The sequence below is a fragment of the Takifugu rubripes genome, chromosome 21 (genome assembly GCF_901000725.2).
Source record: "Takifugu rubripes chromosome 21, fTakRub1.2, whole genome shotgun sequence".
Classification (NCBI taxonomy): domain Eukaryota; kingdom Metazoa; phylum Chordata; class Actinopteri; order Tetraodontiformes; family Tetraodontidae; genus Takifugu; species Takifugu rubripes.
The window spans coordinates 17,537,558-17,560,387 of NC_042305.1; the positions used below are offsets into that span (position 1 = coordinate 17,537,558).

General features: G+C 41.9%; 3 protein-coding genes and 1 long non-coding RNA gene across 10 annotated transcripts; all 4 read left to right on the forward strand.

The window, feature by feature from the left end:
- Positions 1 to 2,204: 2,204 nt before the first annotated feature.
- unc45b (unc-45 myosin chaperone B) lies at positions 2,205 to 9,281 on the forward strand. Of its 2 annotated transcripts, XM_029830248.1 has the most exons (21): positions 2,205 to 2,317; positions 2,851 to 3,012; positions 3,090 to 3,126; positions 3,245 to 3,420; positions 3,532 to 3,621; positions 3,694 to 3,861; positions 3,974 to 4,139; positions 4,293 to 4,463; positions 4,557 to 4,728; positions 4,835 to 5,135; positions 5,312 to 5,406; positions 5,528 to 5,669; positions 5,754 to 5,894; positions 7,386 to 7,513; positions 7,626 to 7,692; positions 7,771 to 7,884; positions 8,021 to 8,136; positions 8,244 to 8,361; positions 8,458 to 8,613; positions 8,793 to 9,072; positions 9,162 to 9,281. In XM_029830248.1, the coding sequence occupies exons 2-20, from the start codon at positions 2,851 to 2,853 to the stop codon at positions 9,063 to 9,065; spliced, it is 2,793 nt and encodes a 930-aa protein (XP_029686108.1). In that variant the 5' UTR covers positions 2,205 to 2,317; the 3' UTR covers positions 9,066 to 9,072; positions 9,162 to 9,281. The 2 variants fall into 2 exon arrangements, with proteins under 2 accessions (XP_029686108.1, XP_003975185.1); XM_003975136.3 differs by having other exon boundaries at positions 8,793 to 9,281.
- A 506-nt stretch (positions 9,282 to 9,787) lies between these two features.
- Positions 9,788 to 12,263, forward strand: LOC115247680 (uncharacterized). The gene is made up of 3 exons (XR_003886779.1): positions 9,788 to 9,997; positions 11,856 to 11,954; positions 12,067 to 12,263. It is a non-coding gene; the product is annotated as an uncharacterized lncRNA (long non-coding RNA).
- A 4,612-nt stretch (positions 12,264 to 16,875) lies between these two features.
- LOC115247679 (protein unc-45 homolog B-like) lies at positions 16,876 to 17,595 on the forward strand. 2 transcript variants are annotated; one of them, XM_029830256.1, is made up of 3 exons: positions 16,876 to 16,927; positions 17,107 to 17,386; positions 17,476 to 17,595. In XM_029830256.1, exons 1-2 carry the CDS (start codon positions 16,880 to 16,882, stop codon positions 17,377 to 17,379), a joined length of 321 nt encoding a protein of 106 aa, XP_029686116.1. In that variant the 5' UTR covers positions 16,876 to 16,879; the 3' UTR covers positions 17,380 to 17,386; positions 17,476 to 17,595. The 2 variants fall into 2 exon arrangements, with proteins under 2 accessions (XP_029686116.1, XP_029686115.1); XM_029830255.1 differs by having other exon boundaries at positions 17,107 to 17,595.
- Positions 17,596 to 18,097: 502 nt separating this feature from the next.
- Positions 18,098 to 22,789, forward strand: LOC105418048 (uncharacterized). Of its 5 annotated transcripts, none has more exons than XM_029830254.1 (10): positions 18,098 to 18,311; positions 20,169 to 20,267; positions 20,353 to 20,610; positions 20,851 to 20,877; positions 20,963 to 21,022; positions 21,447 to 21,470; positions 21,558 to 21,611; positions 21,817 to 21,971; positions 22,053 to 22,101; positions 22,183 to 22,789. In XM_029830254.1, the coding sequence occupies exons 2-9, from the start codon at positions 20,216 to 20,218 to the stop codon at positions 22,059 to 22,061; spliced, it is 639 nt and encodes a 212-aa protein (XP_029686114.1). In that variant the 5' UTR covers positions 18,098 to 18,311; positions 20,169 to 20,215; the 3' UTR covers positions 22,062 to 22,101; positions 22,183 to 22,789. The 5 variants fall into 5 exon arrangements, with proteins under 5 accessions (XP_029686114.1, XP_029686110.1, XP_029686112.1 ...); XM_029830250.1 differs by having other exon boundaries at positions 18,100 to 18,311; positions 21,817 to 21,960; XM_029830252.1 differs by having other exon boundaries at positions 18,105 to 18,311; positions 20,380 to 20,610; positions 21,817 to 21,960.
- The last annotated feature ends 41 nt before the right edge of the window (positions 22,790 to 22,830 follow it).

Sequence of the window (22,830 nt, forward strand, 5' to 3'; positions counted from 1 at the left end):
CGTAAAAGCCTCCAAGTAACTGTAGGTACATACAGTCTTACAGGCAGCTACTCAAACCACACATTCACGTTTTAAATGTGAGCAAAGGCTGGGTCATTTCTGATTTTTCTCAGAAATCTGCAGGAGGAGGCACACAGCTGCATCAGCCCACCGCATGACTCACCGTTGCTTATCACCAGATCTGACGCCTGCCAGGTCCTTGCAGCAGTTTCCTGTCTTCTTTCTTTCTTTTGCAGTGATCTGTTCAGGGCTTTTTAGATGTTAGCCACAGGATTATCTGTGCAGTTCAGTTGTTCATGGGTTATAATCCTCTAATTTAAACCATTTCCCCCCACATATATCACTTGGGCCAAGATTTCTGACCAATTTTATTCTCACCTAGAATCCTGCAGTAAACATTTCCTTCCTCTGTCATTCCCGTAAGACCTAGCCCCTTTTTTTTTTGCCTGTTGCCATCTACTCGGTGTTGTGGGGGAATGTCATTGAAGTTATTAACTTTTCCTGCCCTGAGACTGAGCACAGGCAGCTTTGTCTGCACAGAGGGATTGTTTGAGCCATAATGTGCTGGGCAGCCCTTCAGGGCAAATGAAGGGCTGCCTCAGAGGCTCAGCGGGAGGGCAAACTGCCAAAATCTGCTTCCTTTAACAGACATTTTGGTTGACTGTCAAAGAAGCTGTTCTGGCCACTTATTTTAACCCCTCTATTCAGGACATATCACCCAAAGTTCCATTGCCACTTGATAAAAGTGTTTTTGTGTATGAAGTGAAATGAATATTTTAAATTGATACCCTCATTGCTGAGAGGAAGATAATAGAATGGTATTAACAATTATATTTTACTTCTATTTTCTCTTGCAGCCATCTTGTGTTAAAATGGTGGATTGTTTGTATGTAGACAGATGTTTCACACTATCAGTGATAAAAATCACAAACTCACTTCCATTGTAATGACTCTGATTAAAACGGCGATGGATTGCTACATCAGTCATTTTATGGCTAAAATCTGAACCCAGTAATGTTAAAACATTCGTGAAACCTTTGGGAATTTAAGTACATTCGTTTCTACCTAATTACAAATAGGCCGACCGTGGTGATTATATAAAGTTATATAAATACCTGTAACTTCATTCTAACTCTCATTCTAATATATCCATATATGAACATATCAGACACTTTGCTTCTTCAACCAGGTCTATGTTCAACCACAAGTGTTCTCAACAGGATGCACTTATTCAGTTCACTTCTCCGTAAGATGTTTCGTGTTCTACCCCTTCAGCATTGTTTCCCTTTTTCTGAGATGAGCACAAACAAACAAGTTATCTCTTCTTTTCCTTTACTGGATCTTGTTTTAGCCACTTCACACTGCAGTGAAAGGCACCCACGTACGAGGAGGCTTTAGGAGACAAAACAGGAAAAAACAGCCACACATCAACAAACCAGAGTTCTGTCCCTGTTGTGCTCAAGGAACATATTTTAGTGAGCATTAAAACATTTCTGTAAGCACATTATTAGAGTTACGTAGTGACGGATTTCATTGGCACTGTTTCTCTTTTACTGTCGATGCTGTTTTCAAGTAAGTCAGTGCATTTTAAATGTGTATAAAGTATTGTTGCTTATTATTGTAGTGCTTTAACATTTCCTAACCTAAACCTTCTCAGCCTGTAAAGTGATTAAAATTGGGCATTATGTTTTTACTTGGTTTATGATCCATGCAAACACTAGACAGGTTTGTATAAATGATTCTCATCCTTTGTCGCTGATATGCACAGCAGACTGCTGCTTTGCTTTATTTTTCTTCTAGAAGCTCCCAGGTCTCTCTGGTTCCTACAGCTGTCGCCCTTTCACCCCAACACCCACCCAAGTATCAGGCTCTTTTACCTCCCTCCCTCTGTCAATTTGACATCAGGCAGTTGCCAGTAAGTTCTCAGCTGTCTGTGCCCTAAATAGACTTTATCAGGACCAGACCATCATGAGGGGGTACCGTTCACACTATTTATTGAATGAAAAAAGTTAATCTTTTAGCCATAAATAGAATATCAGGACACTTGAATGCAGACATTTCTTTACAACACAAGTAATTGTGAGTTGTCATGGCCTCTTGCTAAAGGTCATTCTTTGAGGAATTAGCTTATTGCATGAACCCTTAATTGCAATGGCTAGTCCAACGTGACACCCCCATCCAACCCCCCCACCCCAGTTAACTCCATTATAAATATCCATTGGGGAGTTGTTGGGGGGAATTTACAGAGGAGACAGGATTTTGTATTAACCCAGAGGTGGAGGATCATCTACACAGACAAACCGACACGAGCCCTAAGGTACAGTACACCCTCCCAAAGTCTTTTTATTGATTTAAATTTGGGTTGTACTGATATATATTGGGATAAAAACAGTGAGTGTGAGAGACGACCTTTCAGAGAAGCAGGGGAAAATGTTGTGCATGGCTGTGAGTGTAAGAACATGACCAAATAAGGTCTGAGGGGAGGCCATTTAAAGCTAGAGATAGCATGTGCATGGCCTTTTGCTTCAGAAGACTCAGACCTACCAGTCAGCCACAACAGTAAGAATAAAAAGATTTGTAATATTTGAAAATAATAGTATAATAACATATTAGGCTGACAAAATTGAAATGAAAATTGTCTGGATTGTATTTTAACGTTCATTTTTGTCAATAGATTGAAATATAGTACCGAATGTTTTTTGTTATTCCCATGAAAGTTGTGAATTAATTACATTTAAATACATCAGGAAGTCGCTTCTCCCGTATTAATCAAAATCAGTAGTGATGACATAAGAGACCCTAAAATTCAAGATTTTTTATACGGGAATTACTAATCTGTCTTCCCTCCAGATGGGAGACCCTGTCCAGTTAAAAGATGAGGGAAACAAACACTTCCAGGCTGGAGACATTGACAAGGCCATTGAGTGTTATTCTAGTGCCATTAAGGTGTGCCCTGACAAAAAAATGCTGGCTGTTATATACAGGAACAGGTCTGCATGCTACTTAAAAAAGGTAAGCCATTTGCATTGCATTTGATTAATTGCAAATCAAATGTAGTTCAAGTTCAAGGTTTTCTGTTTTTCTTAAAGGAAAAGTACAATAATGCAGCATCAGATGCATCTAAAGGTAAGGGATAAAATCAATACCAGACTTTAACCATTCTGGCCACCAAAAAGTTTTATTAAAAAAAATGGAACCGCAACAAAGTTGCCTTAAAATTGTTTTTTTAAAATGTCTTTTACAGCAATTGACGTTGACGCCGCAGATATTAAAGCTTTGTACCGGCGTTGCCAAGCTCTGGAGAAGCTGGGCAAACTGGACATGGCTTTCAAAGATGTGCAGCGATGCGCCACCCTTGAACCAAAGAACAGGACCTTTCTGGAGACCCTCCGTAGACTAGGCGCAGAAATCCAGGCCAAGGTCAGAATCACCATCACCATACATGCAACATTTGCCTTAGTTGAACAAGGAATCACGTGTGATTATGTGCGTATGAAAGAGTAATTAAGATTACCTGTAAACTCTCAACAGCTCAAGACAACATTTTCCACAGACTCGAGGGTACAGAACATGTTCGACATTCTCCTCGATGAGGAAATGGGAAAAGAAAATAAAGAAAAGGTAAGTGCACATCCTATTGCCTTTCCATTGATAGAATACCAGCGTTGACACTCTTAAACACTCGCTGTTTAGGCTGCCAACAACCTCATTGTGTTGGCCAGAGAGGATGCAGGAGCAGAGAGAATCTTCCAGAATAACGGGGTGCCTCTGCTGCTGAACCTGATCGCGACAGGCAAACCGGAGATGATCCTTGCTGCAGTTCGGACGTTGTCAGGAATGTGCACAGGACACAAAGCCCGGGTTAGCAAAGTTAAACTTCAGAACACTGAGCTAGTCTGCCGTCTCTGTCCCTCCATAGCTCTCATCCACATTTGCATTTTTTTTGTATTTGGCCTTATGCACCAATCAACAGGCCATGGCTATTCTTCACATGGTGGGCGTTGATAAGCTGTGCAGCGTCATGGCTATTGATGATGAGGAGATTGCGCTGGCGGCCTGCAACCTCTTCCAGTGCATCAATGACTCCCTCACAGGTGGAGACAAAAGGGAATATGGGAAAGAAGAAGCTTTGGTTTTGGGTGAGACAGAAAAATACTGCATTTAGCATTTATTAATGACTTCTTTTTGACATCTCCTACCCTTTCTATTCATGTTAGGAAAACAAAAAGTTGCAGCTATGCACACATTGGTGTTTTTTTATGGACACTATTATGTATTTTGTTCCATTACAGATGCATCTAAAGACCTTAAAACGATTCTTCTCTCTCTGCTGGAGATGGTTGCGAGTAAGAAGGTGTCTGGCCATGGCAGAGATCAAGCTCTGAATCTGCTGAGCAAGAATGTTCCTCGCAAAATCAGAAAAGAAAAAGACAATTCCCGCACCCTCTTTACTATTGATCATGGTGAGCCAGAAAGCTGCAGTCATTGCCTTCATGTAGACTGATCCTGCTTTTGCTATAAACTCTGAGGTGTGAGAATATTGGTTTGGTCTCCAGGTCTGAAGAAGATCCTCAAGGTGTGTGGCCAGGTCCCTGAACTTCCAGACCAGTTGCCGCTGACTGAGAATACGCAGCTGATTGCCAGTGTGCTCTTAAACAAGCTCTATGACGACCTCACCTGTGACCCCGAGAGAGCCAATTTCAAAGACATTTGTGAAGAATACATAAAGTATGTTTGTACAGCAGATGTTAGCAATCAGTCGAGCACCAGGTTGTACAAATACTGACCAACATCCATCTCTCAACACTACCAAATCCTTTTTAATTTCTTTCAGATCCAAAATTGACCCCAAAGACATGGACAAGACCATCCATGCAGTCAACACCATCTCAGGGTTGCTGCAGGGTCCTTTTGACGTTGGCAATGCTCTTGTGGGGCACCAAGGCATCATGGAGATGATGGTGGCGCTGTGCGGCTCCGAACGTGACGTGGACCAGATGGTTGCAGTCGAGGCACTGATCCACTCCTCCTCAAAGATGAGCCGTGCCAGCTTCTTCATCACCAACGGCGTATCGCTGCTCAAGGACATTTACAAGAAGACCAAGAACGAAAGGATCAAAATCCGTGCACTGGTGGTGAGTTTGCATAGGAGGGGACAGAAATGCCATTAACCCAAACAGTTCACTTCCCGTTTTGAGGAACCTTTGCTCTATGAACGATGCAGTCAGTTCCTATTAATAACTAATATTTCACAAGATTAACACGCAATTTGTAAAAAGTGTGGAACTGGTCTTATTCATGTCCTGTTTAGGGACTCTGTAAATTGGGGTCAGCCGGCGGTGATGATTACAGTTTAAGGCAATTTGCTGAAGGCTCCACAGAAAAACTGGCCAAGCAGTGCAGGAAGTAAGTATTTGCAAATCAACACAAAGACCTGTATGTAATATCACTTTAGAGTCAGTTTTAAGTCTTCTTTTAACAGTACATAACATAACTTCACAATAAATGTTTCTCTTTTTTGTCCTAGATGGCTTTGTAATCCTCAGATTGATACCAAGACAAGAAAATGGGCTATTGAGGGTCTTGCTTATCTGACTAACGATGCTGATGTGAAGGATGACTTTGTGGAGGATGAACTTGCTTTGAAAGCCATGTTTGAACTGGCCAAGGTCTGAAAATGTCAGCGCCGAAGAAACAAGAAGCGAGCGGATACGCTTTGACATTCACTGTTTTTTTTTTCTCTGTGTCTTTAGTCTAAGGACAAAACAATCCTATATGCAGTAGCTTGCACTCTGATTAACTGCACCAACAGTTACGACAAGAAGGAGATCATACCCGAGTTGGTTCAACTTGCAAAGTTCTCGAAACAGCACGTGCCTGAGCAACATCCAAAGGTAAAACACACAAGACTGAAACTTTTCGCAGACAGACTAAGAAAAAACATCCTCTCTCATAAGGGTGGAGCTTGTATGGGACAGTTTGTGTGTGCCTGTGAGTCATAGCTGGATCCTCTCACGGGTGCGGGACGGTTCTTCAACTCAACCTGCCTAGTGCACCACTCCCTCATGGCATGGTTGGCATTATTGCTGGCTGTGGGTGCTGGTGGGAATTTAGGTTGCCTCGACTCAGGCTGAGCAGGCCTGCTTGTCCGGTCTGTCCAGATGTGTGAGGAGATGTACAGGAGAAGTAAACTAAAAAAAAGACATTCAGGAATCTGCACTCCCCCCAGCCAGCACACGTAGATAAACAAAGGAATTTAGAGCAAGTATGATGTGGGTGGATTGGAGGTGGGGGAGGGGGGGCTTAAACGGTGCCCTCCTTCCTGTTCAATAACACATTTTTCTGTCCACTGATTTTAAATTCACATTAGACACCGAGGGGTTTTGGAGGAGGGGAAATGCCACTCAAGATGGTATTACCCCTCCTCCAAAATATCATCTTGAGTGGTGTGCCCATGACTCTTGGTGAGGTGGGGGGGTCCGTGCTCTGGAGTGCCCACACAAACTGTCCATTGAAGACCAAATTGGCTTTGGTCCAGTTGTATAGGCTTGTATACGTAGGTGTGCTGATAAGTATGTGTGTGTGACAGGGTGATGATCGTGCAGTGTGAGGACACACATGTGAGTGAATGGGTGTGATTTGGAGTGTGGATGCATAGGCTCTCTAATTTTGCCACCCCTCCTAGCGCTCTCCTGGGGGGCGGGGTCTGCAGAAGCCTTGGTCACTCTGATGGATGGTGGGCCCTGGGTTGGGGGGAGTGTGGGCCCTTGGACCAGTGGGACCTCTGGTCTGGATGGCTGACACCTGGGGTGTCTTGCTTCCAGGGGGTGGGGGTATGGTGTCCTGGTCTTACTAATCAGTGCACCAAGTGGCAGATGTAAACATACACACATTACACAGGCCTACACACCATATCTATAGATAGAGTTGTGCATAAAATATAAGTAATCGTGAAGACAAACTTTGGCTGCAGTGTCACACTTGTGAAAGGTTCACTGGGAGGCTAGAAGGCAGATTTCGTTTTTTATGGTTGCTTCTTTTCAATGTTGCTGTGGTCTGAATTGAATTATAAATACACATGTTTGTGAGACCATAGGGCCATATTTACAGTATATGTGTGGGAGGTTTGTTTTTGATTTGTTTCAGCCATTTCTTTTTGTATTGTGGATTTTGGCTTGTCTGGTACTTGTTTGGCTGCCGTGCTATCATGACACAGGATGGGTTAGTCGGGGCCCATCCTGCCACATAACAAAACTACATGACACATTCAGGCATTCAGTTCCCAGTTCTGCTCACGTCACTGAAAGAAAGAACAGGGGAGAAAAAAAGAAAAAAAGGTCATCAGGCATGTGCACAACTTGTTAACAAACTCTCTGTTTTCCCAGGACAAGAAAGACTTCATCGAGCAGAGAGTGAAAAGGCTGCTGAAAGCCGGAGTCACATCAGCTCTTGCCGTTATGGTCAAGGCTGACAACTCCATACTAACAGAGCAGACCAAAGAAATGTTAGCAAGGTATAAAAGCAAATGGTTCATAGTAATACAAAGCCTGCTGAGACATATCATTGTTTATGAATGACAATTATTTCTGTGTCAGCGGTTTTGGAATCTCATTTTTCTATTTCAGGGTTTTCTTGGCCCTGTCTGAGAACCCAAGAGATCGCGGCACCATTGTAGCAGAAGGTGGTGGAAAGGTAAATAGTCAAAGATGATCTTATGTCTTAACATTAGAAAAGATTCCTGAAACTAAAGTCAACTAACTCTGCCCACAGGCTTTGATACCGCTCGCTCTGGAGGGGACAGAAGCGGGGAAGGTGAAGGCCAGCCACGCCCTGGCAAAGATTGCCTCTATTTCAAATCCAGAGATTGCCTTTCCTGGTGAGAGGGTGAGCCATCTTATTCCCCTGCTTTAACTGTATTGACAGACCTATATGATGTTTTTGTGCCGTGACCTAATTTATCTGTGTTTTGGTCGCACTTCTGCTGACGACATAAAATTCTGTTGTATTTCTTGATTGCCAGGTGTATGAGGTGATTCGGCCGTTGGTTAGTCTTCTTCACACAGACAGAGATGGAAAGCAGAATTACGAAGCTCTGAGGGGCCTGACAAACTTGGCCGGTTTCAGCGAAAAGCTGCGGTACGATTAAACACATCTCCAAGCCACTCGCGAGGCCTCGAACGCTTCATGCAGAGGTCTTCTCTGCAGCGGGCAGGACTAACTGTAGGTTTTTGTCTGGGTTTTAGAGTGAAGATTGTGAAAGAGAGTGCTCTACCAGATATTGAAAGCTACATGTTCGAGCAACACGACCAGCTACGACAGGCTGCCACCGAGTGCATGTGCAACCTCGTCACATGTAAAGAGGTGCGAATGAACAACCGTTTCAAAAAGGGTTAGGGTTAGGGTTGAATAAATGTGCCCATCGAGTGTCAGTGTGGGTTTTAAAACTGTGTGTTTTAGGTCCAAGAACGCTTTCTGCAAGATGGAAATGATAGGTTGAAGCTGCTGGTGCTGCTTTGTGGTGAGGATGATGAAGGCCTTCAGACCGCCGCAGCAGGAGCTCTGGCTATGCTCACAGCTGTCCAGAAGAAGCTGTGCACCAAATTAACCACAGTGGTATGTAGATGCAGCGTTAGAGGTGTCCAAATATGATAGATACGTTAAAAGATATATAGCTCAGAGGCTCTAGGTCCCATGATGCCAGGTTGGGATTGTGCTGATAACCTTAGCATTGAACTTTGTAGATTTTCCACCATGCTTGAACAAAAACTAAGTGGTCAACCCTCTCCCGCCAGACATTGCAGTGGCTTGAGATCTTGCAGAGGTTGTGTCTCCACCACAATCCACAAATACAGCATCGCGGAATCGTGATTGTCTACAACATGCTGAACTCGGATGACAGCGAGCTGGCCAAAAAGCTGATCGAAAGTGAGATGCTGGAAATCCTGTCGGTGATAGGCAAAGCTGAGGACAGTCCCAAACGGCAGGAGGCCCTCGATGCCGCCCGCACCTGTCTGGTCAAAGCCATGGATCTTGGTCTCATCAAGCCATTCACCAACACATCCTGAAAAGCTGGTGACAGGAAACATTTTTACAACCTGCTACCAAATCTTTAAAGGTAGTCTGCTGAAATTGTCTTTCTTTTTTATATTTGTTTTGTATAGCAGCCGGTTGGGGGTAATTGGCTCACAAGAGGATGATGAAGCATCATGGAATATGGGGATTTTTTTGGTGCTGACCTGTAAATGAATAATTAATTTCTAATAAATCCATCATCCCAACACGAGGTGGACGTTATTATTTCAGGAAGAGGCTGATTTCAGCCCCGGAGTTGACGGGACGGGTAGGTTGTTCTGGTGGTGGGGGGATTTGCAAGGACGTGTTCCCAGCATGTAAGCTGGAGGAAGCTCTGGCACAACTCACACAGGGGGGAGTTGGGGATCAATGTCTTTAGGTGACAGACATGCTGAGTTTCTTTTGTAGACTAAAATATATCAGCTAATGGAACAAGATGAGTGGCTGACGTCAATTATTTGTTATATGTCTTCTCTTGCACAATCTGACCCCTGGAGCTCTTCCAAAGCCCACACATGTTCTTCCCTATCCATGGAAATTCTTAGCAGACATTAAACTGTGCCGTGAATGTTTGTGATCCTCAACATGTTGCCGCGTTATCAGTTTCTTATTTTAAAAAAGGAAATGATGAGTTCAAAGGCAGAACGTAAAATGAGAAAAGCACACAGATGGCTACATGCACCATTCTCCTTTCCTAATTTTCCACTTCCTCTCGAATGCCACCATGATACTATGAGACGTCTTCGGAAATAAGTCTTCAAACAATGTACTTCTGATACTGTTCTGATGAAAATGCATGCCTTTAGAAACGCGTGGACGGAATAGCCTTTTTGAGCCTCGCCGATTGTTGTCCATTGTTTACGCCGCCTTATTTGTAAAGAGAGGAACCGGCGTTGTCTTGACTTCTTTCTGCGCATTATCCACGGTAGGTGCTCTGCTATTAACATTATGGACTACTCATATTAAAATAATCAAAACTTTCTCCCCATAGCTGATCAAATTTCTATCAGTTCGGTCAGCCCGAAGGAATCTGGGAAACGGCGTGAAAACTTTGTTTAGTTAGTTAGTCACGGATTTTCGCGGGGCTGCAGCGGCGAACACGCACATGCTCAACCGGACTACGCGCGTCCCTAAGCTAAACTAATGCAAAGTTGTTTTTAAAAAACAATAACAAAGCCTAAAGCCTAAACCCGTAACCAACCCGTAACTAACAACCCACAGGGACCGGTAATTCCATTCATTCCAGAGCTTTCTCTCGTCTTCGGAGGTCAGTCATTAAATAAGCTGTTACTTATTTACAGTGATCCCTCGTTTATCGCGGGAGTTGCGTTCCAAAAATAACACGCGAAAAGTGAAATCCGTGAAGTAGTCAGCTTTATTTTTTAAAAAATTATTTTACAATGCAATACTGAACTATAGAATGAAATCAAAAATCAAAACCTGTTGCCACCTTCGATTATATTTGAGAACCGCAATGAACGACTCGCAAAAAAAACGCGATATAGCGAGGGATCACTGTATACATTTTAATCTTCGACCCCCACACAGAGAACTGTTACAGTATGTATGCACTTAAGGAAACACGAGGAATTAAATGAGGAGTTGCTTCCAAAATGAAGGACCGTGATTAATAACGCGTAACTTATAGTTTTATGACGCAGATCGCAAACAACCATTTTGAGATTTTGCAACTGGATCTTTGGCTAATAATGCCTGAAGCTGCACATGTATTTGCCATGTAAATCACAGTAGTTGCTATTATCGCGGTTGATAGAGGTAAGTCGGTTCTTGGGTATTTTGGTGCACAATTTGGCGCTTTGATGGATGGATGGATGTAGGAGGAAGTGGGGAATTCCCAACATCTCTCTCTACCCAGCCCCCCCATCAGCAGAAGGGTGTCCTTACATGAACCTGGTCCTGCTCAAGGTTTCTTCCTGTTAAAGGGGGGTTTTCCTTGCCACTGTTGCTTGTCTGGGGTTAGACCCTGGGATTCTGGAAAGCGCCTAGAAACAATCTTGATTGTAAAAGACGCTATATAAATAAAGATTGATTTGTGGTCATCTTCCTCATGGGCAGAACACGTCTTGAATTCAAAAACAGTATAAATAGGCACAATAGCAATAAATGGAATATATGTTAGTATTATTTTAGGCCACATATATAGTTTGAATAGTTTTATAGTTTGGTGTGGAAAGTGATTACATAAGGGGGGGGGGAATAAGGGATGGAGAAGTTTCCATCTACAAAGTGGAAGTTTTGATGTCGGTGTCACAAGGACCACAGCTGAGCACTGCTACAACCACCAGCTCATATAAGAAGACGTATATGACATATACCCCACCCACAGAGGTCATGGGGTGTTCTGACTGTCCGGGTCGCTTGAGGTTGTGGCAGACTAACAAACCCACTCACACACACTCGCTACATTGTTCTCCTGGCACATACCGATATATACAAGCACAGTCAGGGACAGAGTCTTGGTTTGTGTATTTCATTATTCACAGTTTTTTGTGGTGTGTAATGCAAAGTTTATTAGCTGTAACAATATTTATCTACATTGTTATTGTTACTCCCTCGCTTTTTGTCTATTTATATTTTGCTATCTATTTATTATTGTATCCTTTTTTCCCTGTTACTTTATATGTGCTTTATATAACAGTAATGCAAGCCTTAATTAAAGATGGCGGTCATTTTGTAGTTATGAAGAATAAATGACAATTACAATGATTCTATTTGCGAATGGGTTTCGTGACTAATTGGAAACAATTTAATGTCTTTGATAGGAAACCTGAATTACCTCCACTTTATAAAATAACAGTGGGAAGCAGAGATGTCGTTTTCAGGGTCCGAGAGGGATGAAAAACTGGTGCCAAACAAGAGCGGTAGGTGTTTGAAATTGACCAATATTCATCTGTTTCTGATAAATGACAGCATTTAATGTCACTTGTGTTAATGTCATTTGATCAGACAGTGTGTTGTTGTACGATCTTTTAGATAAAAGCAAGATTTTTTACTGCCATGACCTCGGATGCGCCAATAAGACCAAGTCTGTATTTTGTGGAGATGTCAACCTGCTCAAAGACACCCAAACCATTGAACATTGCAGAGGACCTCCAGAATTAAATCAAATCTGCCAGCAAGACTCTCGTGCCTATGTTAACACCACTGAAAATAGCTGTGAGTTTGAGGGAGTGAATCCGTACTTGCTGACCTCCGAGTGCACAAGTATTTCATGGTTTTTATTTAGCTTTTTCGAGCACACTTGCAGCTGAATTTCAAACTTGTGTTGACAGGAGTTTGTGTAGATTCTGAAAGAAACTGGGTAATTTGAGATTATTTGGTCAAGTCTCTCACGGCGAGGACATTTCTCCAAAATCGATTTTGCTCTCTCCCAATTTTTTTTAAATCTTTCACTTAAACAACCCAACATCTAATAATGAATATCTTGTTCTGTTCTAATTCAGACCTGGATCCCTGTAACTGGAGTGATGGTGAGTTTTTATCTGCACAGAGAGACAAGGACTGTTTATTTGTTTTAACTAGACCATTGATGAGAAACGTTGCTATCTCCTCTAGTTACTACTTTGCCATCACCGCTTTATAACAATAATGGAACAGATATTGGAGCTGGAGGAAGTAAGTTCTGCAAATTCAACACGTTGTCTCCTTGTGTCTAATTGTTTTTAATGCATAAGGGCTGTTTTTGCACACATCGGTGTGCATTTCATTTAAGTACAGTTGCAGCTCAGTCATATTTGTTCTGGTGCTGGGGCAACATTTACATCACATATTAAAGCATTTATCATTTGAGCTGTTGTTGAACTCTTTAGTTTCGTCCTGGATCTCAAGGGTCCACCAGAAAGTTGCTTTTCATCAGCTGCGTTTTGTTCACCCTGCAAAAACACTGGACTTTTTTTTTTTTTAAATCTTACGTGAATATTTTATTCCCTATTTGCTCAGTTGTAGAAAAAGTTTTTGGTGTCGGTTTGTCATTTTCCTTTCATCTTTTACTTAAACAGCAGAGCATCTATTAATGAATATCTTGTTTTTCATCATTCAGATTACACTTTAGGTGTCACCAATGGTGAGTATTTATCTGCCGGAGCAGAGACACCAGGACTGTATTTGTTTTAACCTGAAAATTGATCAGAAATATTGCTGTCACCTCTAGGTACTCAAACTCCCCCTGATAACACTGATGCAGTATATGGGCTCATTGGAGTAGGTGAGTTCTGCACATTGTCTCTTTATAATGTTTCATATTTTGTCCAATACTTTATCATTTAGTTTTTTATCCTGTGCGTCACCAAACCAATTGAACATGGCTTTTCATTATAATTGGTATTTGGTTTGTACTGCAATAAATCCTATTGCATTTATCGCGGATCCAAACATTAGTTTATGAACTCTTATGTGAATATTTTTTCCAGGTGGAATCGTCGTCATCGTCGTCATCGTCGTCGTCGTCGTCGTCCTTCTGATATGTTTCTTCATTTACCGGCGTTTAAAGAAAAAATGTAAAAACAACAACCGGAGAAGTGGGAGAAAACGAAACGAAACCAACGGGATTCCAAGTAATCATGATGTATTGTTCCTATTCACAATTTATTTGGATGCTGTATTATTTTAATTTTAATTTAATGCTGATCTATTTAATTGTTTTTAGTGGTACTAAGAAAACAAGTTGGCAATGGCAGCAATGGAACCGATTATGAGTTAGTGAATCAATAGTCCTTAATTGTGTGACAACATAGACATAAATATGCTAATTCTGAGATATCTTTGTGTTCTTCCAGGCCTGAAGGTGTCCATGAAGATGAGTTTATCCTCCCTGCACCTTCAAGTGGAGCTTGACATGATAATTTGACATTTCCTTTAGTTTATTACTGGAAGTCCGCATAATTTATCCATTAATAAGTCGTTTGAACCTAACATGTTTCAATTGCTTTATAGATTGATTGTAACGCTATATGACACAGTAAGAGACACAATAGAGCATAAGCTAGATGGAAATACTAAACATTCCGATAATGGCATTAAAGTCTTATTGCTTTTGTACCTTTTGAGGATCGCAGGATGGACTCTGCATAGGTTGCCAGTTCATTGTATTTTTAAATATTTAAGCATTTGTTACATTGGAAGTGCTCTGGCACCATCCCCTACGACCAGAACACCTGTCATTTTTTGTCTGCACTGGGTCTTGAACCCAGAACCTGCCAGAGCTCACTCACTCAAGCCCATGTTAAAATTTTAATATAAAAAGATGAAAATATTTATTTTTTAACTTATTTTGTAAAAGGGACCCTGAACCATTTGAAGAATTGCAGAATCTGGCTGTACTGGAACCCAGCAAAGCATTGATTGTACTGTATTTCGATAATAAATTGCTGCACCCCCCCCTTTTGCTCTGAAGATGGCGTCATTTCGTCGTGCGTGCAGGTTGTGGCCCACTGAATGGAATAATTGTGCATGTGAAGAGGCAGGGCTGCTCAGTGCAGGAGGGACATCTCAGTCGTTCGCAGCCTTTGGAAGAAACCAAGTGTCATTTTTGTTTTGTCAAGCAACCCGATGTTGAGAGGGAGCCTCGACTTCCAGAGGAAATCTATTATTTCCTGCGAGGGAAGCCACTGAGCCTGAAGAAAAGCCACAGTTCCACATCAGAAGAAGACGTCTGGTAATGTTTGTCTCGTGTGTTTTTATTTTAAATCAGTCTCAAAAACGGATGGGGTCCGAGTGTTTGGACGTCTGCCTTCCCGGAGGTCGCTGCGTCAGGTGTCGCGGCAGGTGCGAAAACTTGCAACGATGCAGGATTTTAGCGTCTATCGTGATTCCAACGTAACCCGAGCCAATATATGAAGTGAACAATAGTGAGACAGCATAAATGCGGGGGTGGGGGGGGTTCTTGGGACTGACACTGTTCCTCTTTGCGGCTGTCAACGTCGGCTCCAGCCTTTGCTGCATCATCATTTACCATTCGCTCCGTTTACACTCAACACCAAGTTTGCGGGGTCCTCCGCAGCAGCTCTCGCAGAGGTGAAATTAAATTTGGGTTTGCAACCCGGCGTGTTCATTGGTAACCCACACAAGCGTGTTGGAGGGGATTCGACCCATACCCGACACCAGAACGGTGAAAATGAATGGAGAGCTTTCCTTGTCAGCAGCTCTGTTAACACCTAACCTGCCCAGTTTAACCTTTAGTGCAGAGAACGCGCAGCAGGCACCTGCTGGATCTACAGCTCAGTCCCAGCAGCACAACCCCGATATGCTGGGAGAAAGACAGCTGCTTCCCAAAGTTGCCCTTTATGCGGGGAAAATATCTCTGTTGGTTTAACAATGAAGGGGTTTGATGTGACAAAGGCGTCATTTGAACATTCAGGTCGGTTGTTTTCTGTCAGACTGAAATGTGTAGAGTGTGAACAGCTGATTTGTGTCTGTATTCACCATCTGCAGCTCAATAATCTGGCCACAGACATGGTTTGAATATCGCACAGTTTGGGGTTTTTGTGTTATAATGCTTGGTTATTCAACACGTATAGTTCCCAGTTCTGCTGACGTCACTGAAAGAAAGAACAGGGGAGACAAAAAGAAAAAAGGTCATCAGGCATGTGCACAACTTGTTAACAAACTCTCTGTTTTCCCAGGACAAGAAAGACTTCATCGAGCAGAGAGTGAAAAGGCTGCTGAAAGCCGGAGTCACATCAGCTCTTGCCGTTATGGTCAAGGCTGACAACTCCATACTAACAGAGCAGACCAAAGAAATGTTAGCAAGGTATAAAAGCAAATGGTTCATAGTAATACAAAGCCTGCTGAGACATATCATTGTTTATGAATGACAATTATTTCTGTGTCAGCGGTTTTGGAATCTCATTTTTCTATTTCAGGGTTTTCTTGGCCCTGTCTGAGAACCCAAGAGATCGCGGCACCATTGTAGCAGAAGGTGGTGGAAAGGTAAATAGTCAAAGATGATCTTATGTCTTAACATTAGAAAAGATTCCTGAAACTAAAGTCAACTAACTCTGCCCACAGGCTTTGATACCGCTCGCTCTGGAGGGGACAGAAGCGGGGAAGGTGAAGGCCAGCCACGCCCTGGCAAAGATTGCCTCTATTTCAAATCCAGAGATTGCCTTTCCTGGTGAGAGGGTGAGCCATCTTATTCCCCTGCTTTAACTGTATTGACAGACCTATATGATGTTTTTGTGCCGTGACCTAATTTATCTGTGTTTTGGTCGCACTTCTGCTGACGACATAAAATTCTGTTGTATTTCTTGATTGCCAGGTGTATGAGGTGATTCGGCCGTTGGTTAGTCTTCTTCACACAGACAGAGATGGAAAGCAGAATTACGAAGCTCTGAGGGGCCTGACAAACTTGGCCGGTTTCAGCGAAAAGCTGCGGTACGATTAAACACATCTCCAAGCCACTCGCGAGGCCTCGAACGCTTCATGCAGAGGTCTTCTCTGCAGCGGGCAGGACTAACTGTAGGTTTTTGTCTGGGTTTTAGAGTGAAGATTGTGAAAGAGAGTGCTCTACCAGATATTGAAAGCTACATGTTCGAGCAACACGACCAGCTACGACAGGCTGCCACCGAGTGCATGTGCAACCTCGTCACATGTAAAGAGGTGCGAATGAACAACCGTTTCAAAAAGGGTTAGGGTTAGGGTTGAATAAATGCCCATCGAGTGTCAGTGTGGGTTTTAAAACTGTGTGTTTTAGGTCCAAGAACGCTTTCTGCAAGATGGAAATGATAGGTTGAAGCTGCTGGTGCTGCTTTGTGGTGAGGATGATGAAGGCCTTCAGACAGCTCTGGCTATGCTCACAGCTGTCCAGAAGAAGCTGTGCACCAAATTAACCACAGTGGTATGTAGATGCAGCGTTAGAGGTGTCCGAATATGATAGATACGTTAAAAGATATATAGCTCAGAGGCTCTAGGTCCCATGATGCCAGGTTGGGATTGTGCTGATAGCCTTAGCATTGAACTTTGTAGATTTTCCACCATGCTTGAACAAAAACTAAGTGGTCAACCCTCTCCCGCCAGACATTGCAGTGGCTTGAGATCTTGCAGAGGTTGTGTCTCCACCACAATCCACAAATACAGCATCGCGGAATCGTGATTGTCTACAACATGCTGAACTCGGATGACAGCGAGCTGGCCAAAAAGCTGATCGAAAGTGAGATGCTGGAAATCCTGTCGGTGATAGGCAAAGCTGAGGACAGTCCCAAACGGCAGGAGGCCCTCGATGCCGCCCGCACCTGTCTGGTCAAAGCCATGGATCTTGGTCTCATCAAGCCATTCACCAACACATCCTGAAAAGCTGGTGACAGGAAACATTTTTACAACCTGCTACCAAATCTTTAAAGGTAGTCTGCTGAAATTGTCTTTCTTTTTTATATTTGTTTTGTATAGCAGCCGGTTGGGGGTAATTGGCTCACAAGAGGATGATGAAGCATCATGGAATATGGGGATTTTTTTGGTGCTGACCTGTAAATGAATAATTAATTTCTAATAAATCCATCATCCCAACACGAGGTGGACGTTATTATTTCAGGAAGAGGCTGATTTCAGCCCCGGAGTTGACGGGACGGGTAGGTTGTTCTGGTGGTGGGGGGATTTGCAAGGACGTGTTCCCAGCATGTAAGCTGGAGGAAGCTCTGGCACAACTCACACAGGGGGGAGTTGGGGATCAATGTCTTTAGGTGACAGACATGCTGAGTTTCTTTTGTAGACTAAAATATATCAGCTAATGGAACAAGATGAGTGGCTGACGTCAATTATTTGTTATATGTCTTCTCTTGCACAATCTGACCCCTGGAGCTCTTCCAAAGCCCACACATGTTCTTCCCTATCCATGGAAATTCTTAGCAGACATTAAACTGTGCCGTGAATGTTTGTGATCCTCAACATGTTGCCGCGTTATCAGTTTCTTATTTTAAAAAAGGAAATGATGAGTTCAAAGGCAGAACGTAAAATGAGAAAAGCACACAGATGGCTACATGCACCATTCTCCTTTCCTAATTTTCCACTTCCTCTCGAATGCCACCATGATACTATGAGACGTCTTCGGAAATAAGTCTTCAAACAATGTACTTCTGATACTGTTCTGATGAAAATGCATGCCTTTAGAAACGCGTGGACGGAATAGCCTTTTTGAGCCTCGCCGATTGTTGTCCATTGTTTACGCCGCCTTATTTGTAAAGAGAGGAACCGGCGTTGTCTTGACTTCTTTCTGCGCATTATCCACGGTAGGTGCTCTGCTATTAACATTATGGACTACTCATATTAAAATAATCAAAACTTTCTCCCCATAGCTGATCAAATTTCTATCAGTTCGGTCAGCCCGAAGGAATCTGGGAAACGGCGTGAAAACTTTGTTTAGTTAGTTAGTCACGGATTTTCGCGGGGCTGCAGCGGCGAACACGCACATGCTCAACCGGACTACGCGCGTCCCTAAGCTAAACTAATGCAAAGTTGTTTTTAAAAAACAATAACAAAGCCTAAAGCCTAAACCCGTAACCAACCCGTAACTAACAACCCACAGGGACCGGTAATTCCATTCATTCCAGAGCTTTCTCTCGTCTTCGGAGGTCAGTCATTAAATAAGCTGTTACTTATTTACAGTGATCCCTCGTTTATCGCGGGAGTTGCGTTCCAAAAATAACACGCGAAAAGTGAAATCCGTGAAGTAGTCAGCTTTATTTTTTTAAAAAGTATTTTACAATGCAATACTGAACTATAGAATGAAATCAAAAATCAAAACCTGTTGCCACCTTCGATTATATTTGAGAACTGCAATGAACGACTCGCAAAAAAAACGCGATATAGCGAGGGATCACTGTATACATTTTAATCTTCGACCCCCACACAGAGAACTGTTACAGTATGTATGCACTTAAGGAAACACGAGGAATTAAATGAGGAGTTGCTTCCAAAATGAAGGACCGTGATTAATAACGCGTAACTTATAGTTTTATGACGCAGATCGCAAACAACCATTTTGAGATTTTGCAACTGGATCTTTGGCTAATAATGCCTGAAGCTGCACATGTATTTGCCATGTAAATCACAGTAGTTGCTATTATCGCGGTTGATAGAGGTAAGTCGGTTCTTGGGTATTTTGGTGCACAATTTGGCGCTTTGATGGATGGATGGATGTAGGAGGAAGTGGGGAATTCCCAACATCTCTCTCTACCCAGCCCCCCCATCAGCAGAAGGGTGTCCTTACATGAACCTGGTCCTGCTCAAGGTTTCTTCCTGTTAAAGGGGGGTTTTCCTTGCCACTGTTGCTTGTCTGGGGTTAGACCCTGGGATTCTGGAAAGCGCCTAGAAACAATCTTGATTGTAAAAGACGCTATATAAATAAAGATTGATTTGTGGTCATCTTCCTCATGGGCAGAACACGTCTTGAATTCAAAAACAGTATAAATAGGCACAATAGCAATAAATGGAATATATGTTAGTATTATTTTAGGCCACATATATAGTTTGAATAGTTTTATAGTTTGGTGTGGAAAGTGATTACATAAGGGGGGGGGAATAAGGGATGGAGAAGTTTCCATCTACAAAGTGGAAGTTTTGATGTCGGTGTCACAAGGACCACAGCTGAGCACTGCTACAACCACCAGCTCATATAAGAAGACGTATATGACATATACCCCACCCACAGAGGTCATGGGGTGTTCTGACTGTCCGGGTCGCTTGAGGTTGTGGCAGACTAACAAACCCACTCACACACACTCGCTACATTGTTCTCCTGGCACATACCGATATATACAAGCACAGTCAGGGACAGAGTCATGGTTTGTGTATTTCATTATTCACAGTTTTTTGTGGTGTGTAATGCAAAGTTTATTAGCTGTAACAATATTTATCTACATTGTTATTGTTACTCCCTCGCTTTTTGTCTATTTATATTTTGCTATCTATTTATTATTGTATCCTTTTTTCCCTGTTACTTTATATGTGCTTTATATAACAGTAATGCAAGCCTTAATTAAAGATGGCGGTCATTTTGTAGTTATGAAGAATAAATGACAATTACAATGATTCTATTCGCGAATGGGTTTCGTGACTAATTGGAAACAATTTAATGTCTTTGATAGGAAACCTGAATTACCTCCACTTTATAAAATAACAGTGGGAAGCAGAGATGTCGTTTTCAGGGTCCGAGAGGGATGAAAAACTGGTGCCAAACAAGAGCGGTAGGTGTTTGAAATTGACCAATATTCATCTGTTTCTGATAAATGACAGCATTTAATGTCACTTGTGTTAATGTCATTTGATCAGACAGTGTGTTGTTGTACGATCTTTTAGATAAAAGCAAGATTTTTTACTGCCATGACCTCGGATGCGCCAATAAGACCAAGTCTGTATTTTGTGGAGATGTCAACCTGCTCAAAGACACCCAAACCATTGAACATTGCAGAGGACCTCCAGAATTAAATCAAATCTGCCAGCAAGACTCTCGTGCCTATGTTAACACCACTGAAAATAGCTGTGAGTTTGAGGGAGTGAATTCGTACTTGCTGACCTCCGAGTGCACAGGTATTTCATGGTTTTTATTTAGCTTTTTCGAGCACACTTGCAGCTGAATTTCAAACTTGTGTTGACAGGAGTTTGTGTAGATTCTGAAAGAAACTGGGTAATTTGAGATTATTTGGTCAAGTCTCTCACGGCGAGGACATTTCTCCAAAATCGATTTTGCTCTCTCCCAATTTTTTTTTAAATCTTTCACTTAAACAACCCAACATCTAATAATGAATATCTTGTTCTGTTCTAATTCAGACCTGGATCCCTGTAACTGGAGTGATGGTGAGTTTTTATCTGCACAGAGAGACAAGGACTGTTTATTTGTTTTAACTAGACCATTGATGAGAAACGTTGCTATCTCCTCTAGTTACTACTTTGCCATCACCGCTTTATAACAATAATGGAACAGATATTGGAGCTGGAGGAAGTAAGTTCTGCAAATTCAACACGTTGTCTCCTTGTGTCTAATTGTTTTTAATGCATAAGGGCTGTTTTTGCACACATCGGTGTGCATTTCATTTAAGTACAGTTGCAGCTCAGTCATATTTGTTCTGGTGCTGGGGCAACATTTACATCACATATTAAAACATTTATCATTTGGGCTGTTGTTGAACTCTTTAGTTTCGTCCTGGATCTCAAGGGTCCACCAGAAAGTTGCTTTTCATCAGCTGCGTTTTGTTCACCCTGCAAAAACACTGGACTTTTTTTTTTTTTAAATCTTACGTGAATATTTTATTCCCTATTTGCTCAGTTGTAGAAAAAGTTTTTGGTGTCGGTTTGTCATTTTCCTTTCATCTTTTACTTAAACAGCAGAGCATCTATTAATGAATATCTTGTTTTTCATCATTCAGATTACACTTTAGGTGTCACCAATGGTGAGTATTTATCTGCCGGAGCAGAGACACCAGGACTGTATTTGTTTTAACCTGAAAATTGATCAGAAATATTGCTGTCACCTCTAGGTACTCAAACTCCCCCTGATAACACTGATGCAGTATATGGGCTCATTGGAGTAGGTGAGTTCTGCACATTGTCTCTTTATAATGTTTCATATTTTGTCCAATACTTTATCATTTAGTTTTTTATCCTGTGCGTCACCAAACCAATTGAACATGGCTTTTCATTATAATTGGTATTTGGTTTGTACTGCAATAAATCCTATTGCATTTATCGCGGATCCAAACATTAGTTTATGAACTCTTATGTGAATATTTTTTCCAGGTGGAATCGTCGTCATCGTCGTCATCGTCGTCGTCGTCGTCGTCCTTCTGATATGTTTCTTCATTTACCGGCGTTTAAAGAAAAAATGTAAAAACAACAACCGGAGAAGTGGGAGAAAACGAAACGAAACCAACGGGATTCCAAGTAATCATGATGTATTGTTCCTATTCACAATTTATTTGGATGCTGTATTATTTTAATTTTAATTTAATGCTGATCTATTTAATTGTTTTTAGTGGTACTAAGAAAACAAGTTGGCAATGGCAGCAATGGAACCGATTATGAGTTAGTGAATCAATAGTCCTTAATTGTGTGACAACATAGACATAAATATGCTAATTCTGAGATATCTTTGTGTTCTTCCAGGCCTGAAGGTGTCCATGAAGATGAGTTTATCCCCCCTGCACCTTCAAGTGGAGCTTGACATGATAATTTGACATTTCCTTTAGTTTATTACTGGAAGTCCGCATAATTTATCCATTAATAAGTCGTTTGAACCTAACATGTTTCAATTGCTTTATAGATTGATTGTAACGCTATATGACACAGTAAGAGACACAATAGAGCATAAGCTAGATGGAAATACTAAACATTCCGATAATGGCATTAAAGTCTTATTGCTTTTGTACCTTTTGAGGATCGCAGGATGGACTCTGCATAGGTTGCCAGTTCATTGTATTTTTAAATATTTAAGCATTTGTTACATTGGAAGTGCTCTGGCACCATCCCCTACGACCAGAACACCTGTCATTTTTTGTCTGCACTGGGTCTTGAACCCAGAACCTGCCAGAGCTCACTCACTCAAGCCCATGTTAAAATTTTAATATAAAAAGATGAAAATATTTATTTTTTAACTTATTTTGTAAAAGGGACCCTGAACCATTTGAAGAATTGCAGAATCTGGCTGTACTGGAACCCAGCAAAGCATTGATTGTACTGTATTTCGATAATAAATTGCTGTACCCCCACCTTTTGCTCTGAAGATGGCGTCATTTCGTCGTGCGTGCAGGTTGT